The sequence below is a fragment of the Pristiophorus japonicus genome, chromosome 3, assembly GCF_044704955.1.
Source record: "Pristiophorus japonicus isolate sPriJap1 chromosome 3, sPriJap1.hap1, whole genome shotgun sequence".
Lineage (NCBI taxonomy): Eukaryota > Metazoa > Chordata > Chondrichthyes > Pristiophoridae > Pristiophorus > Pristiophorus japonicus.
In genome coordinates, this window is record NC_091979.1 from 166,473,345 (window position 1) to 166,487,204 (window position 13,860).

Genomic DNA, 13,860 nt, shown 5'->3' on the forward strand with positions numbered 1-13,860 from the left:
GTGGAGCCGAGTCCATGATCGGATCAGCCATGATCGTATTAAATGGCGGAGCAGGCTCGAGGGGCCATATGGCCTTCTCCTACATCTATTTCTTATGTTATTATGTTAAGAGATATGACGAAGTGTTATATAAATGGAAGTCTTTATAAGGTATTTATTCAGAGTTTCTGCGATCTCCATGTTCCCCATTACTAATTCCCCAGTCTCGTCCTCTAAGGGGCCAACATTTACTTCAGCCACTTAAGAAAGGGAAGATAGTCTATGAAAGTAAACTAGCGCAAAATATAAAAACAGATAGCAAGAGTTTCTATAGGTATACAAAAAGGGTGGCTAAAGTAAATGTTAATCCCTTAGAGGACAAGACCGGGGAATTAGTAATGGGGAACATGCAAATGGCAGAAACTCTGAACAAATATTTTGTATCAAGTCTTTACGGTAGAGGACACTAACAATATTCCGACAGTGGATAGTCTAGGGGCTATAGGTAGGGAGGAACTTAACACAATCACAATCACTAAGGAGGTGGTACTCAGTAGGATAATGGGACTAAAGGCAGATAAATCCCCTGGACCTGATGGCTTGCATCCTAGGGTCTTAAGAGAAGTAGCAGCAAGGATTGTGGATGCATTAGTTGTAATTTAACAAAATTCCCTGGATTCTGGGGAGGTCCCAGCAGATTGGAAAACTGCAAATGTAACGTACCTATTTAAAAAAAGGAGGCAGACAAAAAGCAGGAAACTATAGACCAGTTAGCCCAACATCTGTGGTTGGGAAAATGTTGGAGTCCATTATTAAAGAAGCAGTAGCAGGACATTTGAAAAAGCATAATTCGGTCAGGCAGAGTCAGCATGGATTTATGAAGGGGAAGTCATGTTTGACAAATTTGCTGGAGTTCTTTGAGGATGTAACGAACAGGGTGGATAAAGGGGAACCAGTGGATGTGGTGTATTTGGACTTCCAGAAGGCACTTGACAAGGTGCCATATAAAAAGTTACTGCACAAGATAAAAGTTCACGGAGTTGGGGGTAATATATTATTAGCATGGATAGAGGATTGGCTAACTAACAGAGAACAGAGAGTCGGGATAAATGGTTCATTCTCTGGTTGGCAACCAGTAACTAGTGGGGTGCCGCAGGGATCAGTGCTGGGACCCCAACTATTTACAATCTATATTAACGACTTGGAAGAAGGGACTGAGTGTAACGTAGCCAAGTTTGCTGACGATACAAAGATGGGAGGAAAAGTAACGTGTGAGGACACAAAAATATCTGCAAAAGGACATACAGGCTAAGTGAGTGGGCAAAAATTTGGCAGATGGAGTATAATGTTGGAAAGTGTGAGGTCATGCACTTTTGCAGAACAAAATGAGAGAGAAAGTTATTTAAATGGAAAAACCTTGCAAAGTGCCACTGTACAGCGGGCCCTGGGGGTACTTGTGCATGAAATACAAAAGGATAGTATGCACGTACAGCAAGTGATCAGGAAGGCCAATGGTATCTTAGCCTTTATTGCAAAAGGGATGGAGTATAAAAGCAGGGAAATCTTACTATAGCTATATAAGGTATTGGTGAGGCCACACCTGGCATACTGCATGCAGTTTTGGTTTCCATATTTACAAAAGGATATAGTTGCTTTGGAGGCAGTGCAGAGAAGGTTCACTAGGTTGATTCCAGGGATGAGGGGGTTGACTTATGAGGAAAGGTTGAGTAGGTTGGGCCTCTAATCATTGGAATTCAGAAGGATGAGAGGTGATCTTATGATTATGAGGGAACTTGACAAGATGGATGCAGAGAGGATGTTTCCACTGATGGGAGAGACTAGAATTAGAGGGCATAATCTTAGAATAAGGGGCCTCCCATTTAAAACGGAGCTGAGGAGACATTTTTTTTCTCTGAGGGTTGTAAATCTGTGGAATTCGTTGTCTAGGAGAGCTGTGGAAGCTGGGACATTGAATAAATTGAAGAAATAGACAGTTTCTTAAACAATAAGGGGTTATGGGGAACGGGCGGGGAAGTGGAGCTGAGTGCATGATCAGATCAGCCAAGATCTTATTGAATGGCGGAGCAGGCTCGAGGGGCCCTATGGCCTACTCCTGTTCCTATTTCTTATGTTCTTATGTTCCCTTTTTATATACCTATAGAAACTTTTGCTATCTGTTTTTATATTTTGTGCTAGTTTATTTTCATAGTCTATCTTCCCTTTCTTAATCATTTTGTTCGTCATTCTTTGCTGGCTTTTAAAAGCTTCCCAATCTTCTGTCCTTCCACTAGTTTTGGCCATTTTGTATGCCCTTGTTTTTAATTGGATACTGTCTTTTATTTCTTTAGTTAGCCACAGATGGCTATCTTTTCTCTTACACCCTTTCCTCCTCACTGGAATATAAGTAGTTCACTTACGATCAACGAGTTTGAAATGATGTGACTATTGTTATGTCGACAAATGTGGCAGCCATTCTATACCCAGCAAAATCCCAGAAACAGCTAACAGATGTTTTTGGTGGTGTTTGACGAAGGCCAGGGCAAATCTTTGCTCTTAAATCAAATTGTGCCATGGAATTCTCTAAGTATAAAGCAATGCCGTTTACCACCATACATTTTAGGAATTAGTCAATCCACAATTATATATCATTACAAAATGAAGCACTGTACAATCAGATTTGTTTAAACAAATATGTTAGAGTATTTCCTGTATAAATGTGCATTTATGTGTTGTAGAGTCCCCCTTGATGAATTAAATCACAACCTATCATGAGTCACTGAACTAACATTTCTTAATTGTCCTAGGATATTTTGTTTAATTTCTTGATCTTTTATTATCTTCCAATTGATCAAAACATTTCCATTTATCTTACTTTTGAGCTTAGATGTAGTGCTTCTCAAGAAGTTACCCATGTGAAGCTGGTGATTTTAGTTGGTCTCACTGGTTCATTGACTAAGTGTGTGTTCTATACCCCAAGGGACAGAGACAAAAATCACCTCAGCTACAATCCCTGGTGAGTAGTTCAGTTTGTATCAGAAAAATAAAATGTATACATGTGGATGGATGGATTTGGATCATTGTATGTTTTCAATTTTCCAGTATTTTTCAATTCTTTCAAATGGCCGTGTATTATTTAATTATTCTTAAATTTATTCCTCAGGATTCTTTTTTTTATTATTTGAGATTATTATTTTATCAACACTATAGCTTTATCAGGCATATTTTCCATAAACTTCAGCTCATCCAAAGATCCTGCTACCCGTATCGTGACTCGCACCAAATCCCATTCACTCATCACTCCTGTGCTCTCTGACTGGCTGGCTGATTTGAGGTGTTGCTGAACTGGGAACCAACCAATGTAAAATTCTCATCCTCATGTTCAAATCCCACCATGGCCTCTCCTCCTTATCTTTATAAGCCAAGATCTCTGTGTTCCCCCAATTCTGGTCTCTTGTGCATCCCTGATTTCCTTTGTTTCTCCATTGGTGGCCATGCCTTCAGCTGTCAAGGCCCTAAGCTCTAAAATTCTCTCCCTAAAACTCAAGAGCTTCTCTCCTCCTTATAACCTACTCTTTGAACAAGCTTTTGGTCACCTGTCCTAATATTTCCCAAGTCTTGGTGTCTAAAAATGTTCCTGCGTTAAAGTAATTGAGGTAAAATACCCAGATTTAGATATTTTTAAACCTGGAAATCTAGTCTGGTTTTGGTGTAGCAAAAATGTAATGGTCAATTTAAAAAGAAAACTACCTGTTCGTATATTATCACCAGAAGCATTGACTTACAATGACCAGGAAGTCAATTATTTATATTACATGAGATTCCATGATTGTTAGATGTTTTGGGTTTACATTCCATGATTTTTTTTTTTTTTATTTGTGGCCAAATGTCACCTTGCTTATAGTGTGCAGCTGGTTGCTCTTTTTCAACATTTCCAGGGCAAACTAAATCCACTTTTAGTAGAAGGATTGCAATAATAATCCAATTCATTTTAGGGCCCTTCAGAGTCTACTTTTCGTAAAATATTTTCACTTACTTTTTGATGTAGTTTTCACTTCAACAATGTAATGCCAGGGAACTGGCTGCTTCAGCTTTTAACCCCCCCCCCCGCCAAATCGTTCAGTGACACTGAATGGTACCGATGGTTGTTTTGAGTCCACCCCCTACAGCAAGATCAAAGTTTGCTTTCAGATAAGAAAATGTATTTTTGTATGCCTCTATTTCTTTATATTTCCAATAAATTTTCTTAATTCCAATCATTTTTATTGCTCTCCCATGGCACAATAATTACTGGCTCTGCGAGATGTTATCACTTTACCTATTCCCACCTCCCTCTCCACCATCCCAATTTACTCAATTTACCAGTTGAAGTTAATTTCACTATTCCTTTACAATAATGGTAAAACTGAAGTTTGGCTCCTTTCCATGGGCTCAATTTTCCCCAATGATTTGCGTGTTTTTTTGGAACAGGCTTCTCTTTTTGGCCTAAGTTGAAAAACCACAGTTTCCCCAATCAATTTGCACCAACGTAACTCAGTTAGTTAGGATTTTTTTAGGTCAGTTTTTTTTTCAGCCAAAGGGGGAATAACCAGCCACCTACGCCAATTCTGGCCACGTAGGGAAGTTTGGCCAGCTGAGAGTTACTCCAGTTGTGCTTAGGCCAGCGTATGTGGCCTCTGCAGAAAAACCTTCCGGAGAGTTAAGGAAATTGGTACAGCAGACGCCCGGACACACTAAAAGAATTGAAAAACACATAGCAGCAACTTACCTCCAACCCCACCCAAAGGCTGTACGGTCCCATTCTCGGTCCAGAGAGAGAGGGGGGGGAGAGAGAGAGAGAGAGAGAGAGAGAGAGAGAGAGAGAGGGGGGGACTGGACAGCCCTTTCGGGCGGGGTTGGAGGCAAGTTGCTACTGTGTGTTTTTTAATTCTTTTAATGTGTTGGGAGCTGGCTGTATTCTTCACTTTTCAGCCTCAGCTCGCATTGTGTCCCTGGTTACCATGGCAGCCCGATCTTTTTGACGCAGATCAAGGCTCCACCCCCAAAACTAAAGGTCGGGTTACGCCACGCCAAAAAGAAGAAATCCAACGAGGAAACTTAAGAATTTTTTTTTTGCCGTACTTAGGCCCCCCAAAAAATCAGGCGTAACATTTCAAGTACGCCAAAAAAAATGCTTTGGGGAAAATTGAGCCCCATATGTTGAAATGTAGATAGTTGTTGTTGTGCCTTATATTGGTTACTTTTCCACTTCAACTTGAAATATTGTAAATTAACGTGTTTAAAGCAGGGGGGGGGGGGGGGGGTCGGAGAAAGCACCTATAACTGTAGCCCTGTTTATCACGAGATTGAAATTTATCTAATTATTGGCAAAAACTCATGTTACATCAACCTGTATTCTAATTTAAACAAAAACTAAAGCATGTGTTAATTTTATGGGCTGTTACTGGTGAGGAAAATTTTAAAAGCAAAAAAAAAACAAATGAGAAATAGGGGAGTAGTATTTCCAGTGATTCCCCCAATCTCCCATCATAAACTCAGTGGCAATGCCAGAAAAACGGTGTGAACCGCCATTTCTCTGGGATTTTCACCAATCTTGTATCCCAGGCGACAGATGAAATCCCATTGGCACTTTCAAAGTCAAATATTTCTAACTAATTTTGATTGAGTGGCTGGTCCTTTAAATCCAAATAAGATCAGTCAGTAAGCTCGTCTTACAAAGAATATTTTGATAGTGTTGTGAACAGGCCAGGTCTCTTGAAAGGAAAAGCGACCGAATAGAAGAGGTCTTTAAAATTTTTAAAGGTATTGATAGTGTTTCCACTTATGGGGAAGAGCAAATCCAAAGGCCATCATTACGATAGTCACCAAGAAATCAAATAGGGAATTCAGAAGAAACTTCTTTACCCAGAGTGTGGTGAGAATGTGGAACTCGTTACTACAGGGAGTAGTTGAGGTGCATTCATGGAGAAACTAAATAAGCATGAGGGAGAAGAGAATTGAGGGTTATGCTGATTTAGATGAGGGTTTGAGTGGAGCATAAGCTAGTATGGACTGGTTCTGTGCCATATATTCTATGTAAAGTTTTGTCATTTATATACTAAAGTTAAAACTTGAGCGCAGCTGCTTGATCTGGTTCATAATGATGGCCGGTTCCTTTTTAAATTTGTGTAGTGGGCAATTTAAAATCCAGGAAATCACACTAACATTTTTTCTAATATATAAAAAAGCTGTTCAAATCTCGTTCGCAAATCTTGAGAAATCAGTGTGAATTTGCAAGAAGCAGTTTGGATTAATTAACGGTGGAAAAAAATTCTAGGAAAATAAACATGTTCCTATGTGATGAGACTCATCCAAGAAAAGACCCAGACACTTAGCACCAGGGTGCAAAGCACGAGTAGCTGGCAGAGTTGCTTAAATCATCCAAACCAACCATACTCCTAATGGCCCAGGAGATTATGGTGAATTGTTGATGTGGTCATTTTTTTTGATGCTATCAGTACAGATGGCTTTAAGGGAATTAAATTAGTCATAGCAAATTCAACTATTAGTATGGATTTACAAATTTGAGTACAAAAGTAAAAGCTCCAGGTCACCATGTTTTTTTTAAATTAGAGATGACAGAAAAAGTTACAGCTGCAGTCAACCCCTTTTTCACTCTGGCCCTCACCAAGGTGCCCTCCTATCCAAGTATAAAAATGTTTTATCCCAATGCCAATACTCTTATCGAAAAAGCTTTCAGGTATTATTACACGGACACTTGAAAGGGCAGTACAGATAGAATGAGATCAGACAGTCATGGCAGGCAAACAGATCTTATTCAATTCTTCATAAGGTGGTTTGAGAACAAAATGTAAGACAAGAAAGTCTTATGAAGTATTTCAATGAATCGAATGGTATCCTCTGGTGGTGTTTTGGTCCTCCATAGTTTAGGAAATTGGTATTCTCCTTCATGCTCCATCCCCAGAAGTGGGAGCCAAATATCTGAACGAGAATAATTTGTTGTCTGCTCCACCACTAAATAGCAACTGCAAAGGACAAAGAAAAAATAATTTGTTTCCTCACCCCAATATTTTGATGTTATAAATTATCTTCCTATCAGCCTTCCATGCGCAATTATGAAGATTGCCTTTTTTTCTATTGATGCAATCTCATAGAACTCAAGGATGGAGAATCAATTTCAAGAGTGAATAACCTCCCTCAGATGCGACAACTGTCATTTTTTTATTTATTCTAGCAATGGCCGTGTAGCCCTCATCACATCCTCTTGTCTCCTTTAAAATCTTCATCGTCTACCACGCCACACCAAATATTATCTTCAGTGAGTGACTCTTCATCCTCAGAGATTTCAATCTCTGTCCCAACCCTCCTAAATTTCTCCCTCCATATAAACTCTTCTGCTCAGTCATGGCCACTCACTTGCAAACTATCCTCCAACCTCTGCTATCCCAAATTCATGCCAATTTTTCCTACAACTCCTTGTTTGGATCTCTCCAATTAGGTTCCCACTCCACTACAGCACTAAAATGGTCTAAATAACATTCTCTGTGGTTAACACAGTGCATTATCCCACCTTTGACCTGTTGAAGCAGAGTGGTATTAGACGAGGTGGGTTATGAGGAAAAAACACATTGGACTTAATGGGATATTTCTGCACTACAACATTCTATGATTTCTATATCTCACAAGTCATTCGTATGGTTACTCGGAGTGCACCAACTACTGCCATGGACTCGCACCAATAAGCAACAGGCCTGAACCCACCTAAAACAAATTCTTACTTTTACTGGCTAAGGACTTTCATCCCATCAGCTTGGCAGGAAGAAATCTAGTTTCCCTGCAATTTACCTCAGTTCTTAAGGCATCTCAAATTTGCAAGTGATGACATTCAAATGAAAGTGCAAATAAAACAGGAAACTAATAAAGGAACAGAAAATTCATAGCAGTTTAACATATGTATTACTCAAATCACACTTTAGCAGGTAGAAGGTTTAAAAAGCATCACATGCAAAATAGTTTGAATTTTTATTTTGATATCTAGCACACTAAGGCAGAAAGGCTCAAAATATTTACAATCAAGAAATGATGGGTTGCAATAACATTTGAGCACCTATGAACATTTGCTTGCCCGCCCCAGAATACAGTAAAATATGTAGATGGGAAACAATGGCTGCGAAGACAACCGAACACTACGATGCTTAGAGTGAACTTACCCCAGTCTCTGTCCAGTCAACACAGAGTACTCTGTCTTCATGTGCATTCATATCATATAAGGGAGCCTTGCAACTAAAACAGAAAAAATAAATGAAGTATATAGAAACATAGAAAATAGGTGCAGGAGCAGGCCATTCAGCCCTTCTAGCCTGCACCGCCATTCAATGAGTTCATGGCTGAACATGAAACTTCAGTACCCCCTTCCTGCTTTCACGCCATACCCCTTGATCCCCCGAGTAGTAAAGACTTCATCTAACTCCCTTTTGAATATATTTAGTGAATTGGCCTCGACTACTTTCTGTGGTAGAGAATTCCACAGGCTCACCACTCTCTGGGTGAAGAAGTTTCTCCTCATCTCGGTCCTAAATGGCTTACCCCTTATCCTTAGACTGTGACCCCTGGTTCTGGACTTCCCCAACATTGGGAACATTCTTCCTGCATCCAACCTGTCCAAACCCGTCAGAATTTTAAACGTTTCTATGAGGTCCCCTCTCACTCTTCTGAACTCCAGTGAATACAAGCCCAGTTGATCCAGTCTTTCTTGATAGGTCAGTCCCACCATCCCGGGAATCAGTCTGGTGAATCTTCGCTGCACTCCCTCAATAGCAAGAATGTCCTTCCGCAAGTAAGGAGACCAAAACTGCACACAATACTCCAGGTGTGGCCTCACCAAGGCCCTGTACAACTGTAGCAATACCTCCCTGCCCCTGTACTCAAATCCCCTCGCTATGAAGCCCAACATGCCATTTGCTTTCTTAACCGCTTGCTGTACCTGCATGCCAACCTTCAATGACTGATACACCATGACACCCAGGTCTCGTTGCACCTTCCCTTTTCCTAATCTGTCACCATTCAGATAATAGTCTGTCTCTCTGTTTTTACCACCAAAGTGGATAACCTCACATTTATCCACATTATACTTCATCTGCCACGCATTTGCCCACTCACCTAACCTATCCAAGTCGCTCTGCAGCCTCATAGCATCCTCCTCGCAGCTCACACTGCCACCCAACTTAGTGTCATCCGCAAATTTGGAGATACTACATTTAATCCCCTCGTCTAAATCATTAATGTACAATGTAAACAGCTGGGGCCCCAGCACAGAACCTTGCGGTACCCCACTAAAAAGTCACTGCCTGCCATTCTGAAAAGTACCCATTTACTCCCACTCTTTGCTTCCTGTCTGACAACCAGCTCTCAATCCATGTCAGCACACTACCCCCAATCCCATGTGCTTTAACTTTGCACATTAATCTCCTGTGTGGGACCTTGTTGAAAGCCTTCTGAAAGTCCAAATATACCACATCAACTGGTTCTCCCCTGTCCACTCTACTGAAAACATCCTCAAAAAATTCCAGAAGATTTGTCAAGCATGATCTCCCTTTCACAAATCCATGCTGACTTGGACCTATCATGTCACCATTTTCCAAATGCGCTGCTATGACATCCTTAATAATTGATTCCATCATTTTACCCACTACTGAGGTCAGGCTGACCGGTCTATAATTCCCTGCTTTCTCTCTCCCTCCATTTTTAAAAAGTGGGGTTACATTGGCTACCGTCCACTCGATAGGAACTGATCCAGAGTCAATGGAATGTTGGAAAATGACTGTCAATGCATCCGCTATTTCCAAGGCCACCTCCTTAAGTACTCTGGGATGCAGTCCATCAGGCCCTGGGGATTTATCGGCCTTCAATCCCATCAATTTCCCCAACACAATTTCCCGACTAATAAAGATTTCCCTCAGTTCCTCCTCCTTACTAGACCCTCTGACCCCTTTTATATCCGGAAGGTTGTTTGTGTCCTCCTTAGTGAATACTGAACCAAAGTACTTGTTCAATTGGTCTGCCATTTCTTTGTTCCCCGTTATGACTTCCCCTGATTCTGACTGCAGGGGACCTACGTTTGTCTTTACTAACATTTTTCTCTTTACATACCTATAGAAACTTTTGCAATCCGTCTTAATGTTCCCTGCAAGCTTCTCGTACTCCATTTTCCCTGCCCTAATCAAACCCTTTGTCCTCCTCTGCTGAGTTCTAAATTTCTCCCAGTCCCCAGGTTCGCTGCTATTTCTGGCCAATTTGTATGCCACTTCCTTGGCTTTAATACTATCCCTGATTTCCCTTGATAGCCACGGTTGAGCCACCTTCCCTTTTTTATTTTTACGCCAGACAGGAATGTACAATTGTTGTAATTCATCCATGCGGTCTCTAAATGTCTGCCATTGCCCATCCACAGTCAACCCCTTAAGTATCATTCGCCAATCTATCCTAGCCAATTCACGCCTCATACCTTCAAAGTTACCCTTCTTTACGTTCTGGACCATGGTCTCTGAATTAACTGTTTCATTCTCCATCCTAATGCAGAATTCCACCATATTATGGTCACTCTTCCCCAAGGGGCCTCGCACAATGAGATTGTTAATTAATCCTTTCTCATTACACAACACCCAGTCTAAGATGGCCTCCCCCCTAATTGGTTCCTCGACATATTGGTCTAGAAAACCATCCCTTATGCACTCCAGGAAATCCTCCTCCACCGTATTGCTTCCAGTTTGGCTAGCCCAATCTATGTGCATATTAAAGTCACCCATTATAACTGCTGCACCTTTATTGCATGCACTCCTAATTTCCTGTTTGATGCCCTCCCCAACATCACTACTACTGTTTGGAGGTCTGTACACTAACGTTTTTTGCCCTTTAGTGTTCTGCAGCTCTACCCATATAGATTCCACATCATCCAAGCTAATGTCTTTCCTAACTATTGCATTAATCTCCTCTTTAACCAGCAATGCTACCCCACCTCCTTTTCCTTTTATTCTATCCTTCCTGAATGTTGAATACCCCTGGATGTTGAGTTCCCAGCCCTGATCATCCTGGAGCCACATCTCCGTAATCCCAATCACATCATATTTGTTAACATCTATTTGCACAGTTAATTCATCCACCTTATTGCGGATACTCCTTGCATTAAGACACAAAGCCTTCAGACTTGCTTTTTTAACACCCTTTGTCCTTTTAGAATTTTGCTGTACAGTGGCCCTTTTTGTTCTTTGCCTTGGGTTTCTCTGCCCTCCACTTTTCCTCATCTCCTTTCTGTCTTTTGCTTTTGCCTCATTTTTGTCTCCCTCTGTCTCCCTGCATAGGTTCCCATCCCCCTGCAATATTAGTTTAACTCCTCCCCAACAGCACTAGCAAACACTCTCCCTAGGACATTGGTTCCGGTCCTGCCCAGGTGCAGACCGTCCGGTTTGTACTGGTCCCACCTCCCCCAGAACCGGTTCCAATGCCCCAGGAATTTGAATCCCTCCCTGCTGCACCACTGCTCAAGCCACGTATTCATCTGCGCTATCCTGCGATTCCTACTCTGACTAGCACGTGGCACTGGTAGCAATCCCGAGATTACTACTTTTGAGGTCCTACTTTTTAATTTAGCTCCTATGCTTATTAACCGAGCAAACAATGAACTTAAACTATGGAGCCAAACTGGGGACTCAGAACATTAGCCAATTTGACCCAGACCAGCCATTTTTCTATATTGAAAGCCAATTTTATACTGGTACTTGTTCATAGAAACATAGAAAATAGGTGCAGGAGTAGGCCATTCGGCCCTTCTAGCCTGCACCGCCATTCAATGAGTTCATGGCTGAACATGCAACTTCAGTATCCCATTCCTGCTTTCTCGCCATACCAATTGATCCCCCTAGTAGTAAGGACTTCATCGAACTCCTTTTTGAATATATTTAGTGAATTGGCCTCAACAACTTTCTGTGGTAGAGAATTCCACAGGTTCACCACTCTCTGGGTGAAGAAGTTTCATCTCTGTCCTAAATGGCTTACCTCTGTCCTAAATGGCTTACCCCTTATCCTTCGACTGTGACCCCTGGTTCTGGACTTCCCCAACATTGGGAACATTCTTCCTGCATCTAACCTGTCTAAACCCATCAGAATTTTAAACGTTTCTATGAGGTCCCCTCTCATTCTTCTGAACTCCAGTGAATAGTAAGTAATAGTGAATAGTTCAAGTAAGATTTCAGGAGATCAGCATCCATGTACCATTTCCTGGTGTTTACTCCACTGAATCAGACGACTTTATTCCAATGGCAGATTTGTAGACCACTTTTTGTCGCGTACAAATCTGCTGCCAAGAAAAGAGCCAGTTTTTGCTTAATGATGCCAGTGTCCCAGAATTTGATTTAAACTAACACTAGTGGAAAAGCAGTTTTATAGATGCACAAGTACACACACATTATCGTCCACAGAAATGGAAAGAGAGCTTTAACCTCGCAGGAGCCATTTACACAGCAGCATTGAAGCCCATGGAGCAGGAAGAGGCGGCAGCAGCATCAAGACTTGGGTGAGTTAGTGGAAGTTGCAGTGGTGACTACTGATTCTGGAGCTTGGAGAAAATAGATGCTGTTTGGGAGGGGTTCTTGGTAAAATAAACTTCTGCTCACTGTTCCATGCTAAAGTGACCAACATCAAGTTTTATCCACGTCATATGTTGAATCTTTTATTCTCTGGACCCTAAATGGCCTTCTGGCCCAGTTTCCCCTCCTATTGTCCTCAGGATGTGCGCCTTTGAATTTACCCTTACCCTATTTCTGTTTTATTTACTCACTCCAAATGCACCTCTTTCTCCTTGGATATTTGATCATGTTCATCTTATCCGAAGAAAGATGATCCCACTTACTCCTTCAAACTATTGCCCTTGCATCTGAACTTTCTAAAAGAGAAGCTATGACTAATCTCAAAATATTGAAAATTTTGGCCTAATCCACATCTTACACCAAAGCTACTCAGCTATCTACTGCATGGTCTATCTAGTTTGTACTGTCAGCTAATATTAGTCAGGGTGGAATGCTGGAATTTGCACAAGCCTAACTGGGCTAAGGAGGAAAAGGTGGACGGGGTGCAGTCGATTGATATGCAGTGATCCCTTCTGAGAGTGCATGTGTGGACACCAAGTAAGGACAAAAGCAGCTCAGCTGTGCCTCCACAGTTCAATAGTTCCACACATGGAGAATGTCAACTTGGCTGAAATGCTGAAAGACTGATACTTCTAGTAGAACAGTGCCCCATTGGGGGGAAACAAGCAATTGGGCATGAAACACTTTTTCCGGGACAGTGTTAAATAATTTTAATCAAGGCTATTTATTCCTGTTTACTTGTGAAGTTGCTGCAACCTCCACAGAAGAATCAAGATGCACATCAACACATGCTCACATTCTGGAGACTGGTTTACTTGTTCCACTGTGAAACTTATTCTAAAGTTTTTCTATTAGTAGAAATGGTTGTGGAGATGGGAGTATGGTGGTTTTGCAGAAATAACTTTTGAAATTTAGTAGCCTCTGCTACCCAGCTGCTGTGAATCTCCATCCCTGCCACAAACACAGTCAATTCTCAAGATACCTTCTTACGTCCCAGAGTTTGACTATTTTGTCGAAAGAGCCCGAAATCAACTGATTCTCATGTGTGGGTGACCATTTGACTGCCGTTACCCATCCATTGTGTGAAGTTAGGGAAAGCAACACTAGAGATCCATCTGCAGGAGAGGGAGAAGAGAAATTAATGACAAAAGTGGTACAACTGACCCCTTCCAGTTGATTTTGCCCAATACACGACAAGCATTTTTAACTAATTCTACATTCTTTATATATTATGGAGAAAGGA

At 41.3% G+C, this 13,860-nt stretch overlaps 1 protein-coding gene across 1 annotated transcript in view; it reads right to left on the bottom strand.

Annotated features, from left to right (window-relative positions):
* Nucleotides 1–6,772: 6,772 nt before the first annotated feature.
* The window catches only part of wdr12 (WD repeat domain 12), a 60,741-nt gene continuing 53,653 nt past the window's right edge, over nucleotides 6,773–13,860 (bottom strand). Inside the window, exons 11-13 of the mRNA XM_070876048.1 lie at nucleotides 13,600–13,732; nucleotides 8,187–8,259; nucleotides 6,773–7,001 (exon numbers count right to left, since the gene is read on the bottom strand). Coding sequence (XP_070732149.1) covers nucleotides 6,924–7,001; nucleotides 8,187–8,259; nucleotides 13,600–13,732 — 284 coding nt within the window. The 3' untranslated portion in view covers nucleotides 6,773–6,923. The remainder of the gene's footprint in view (nucleotides 7,002–8,186; nucleotides 8,260–13,599; nucleotides 13,733–13,860) is intronic.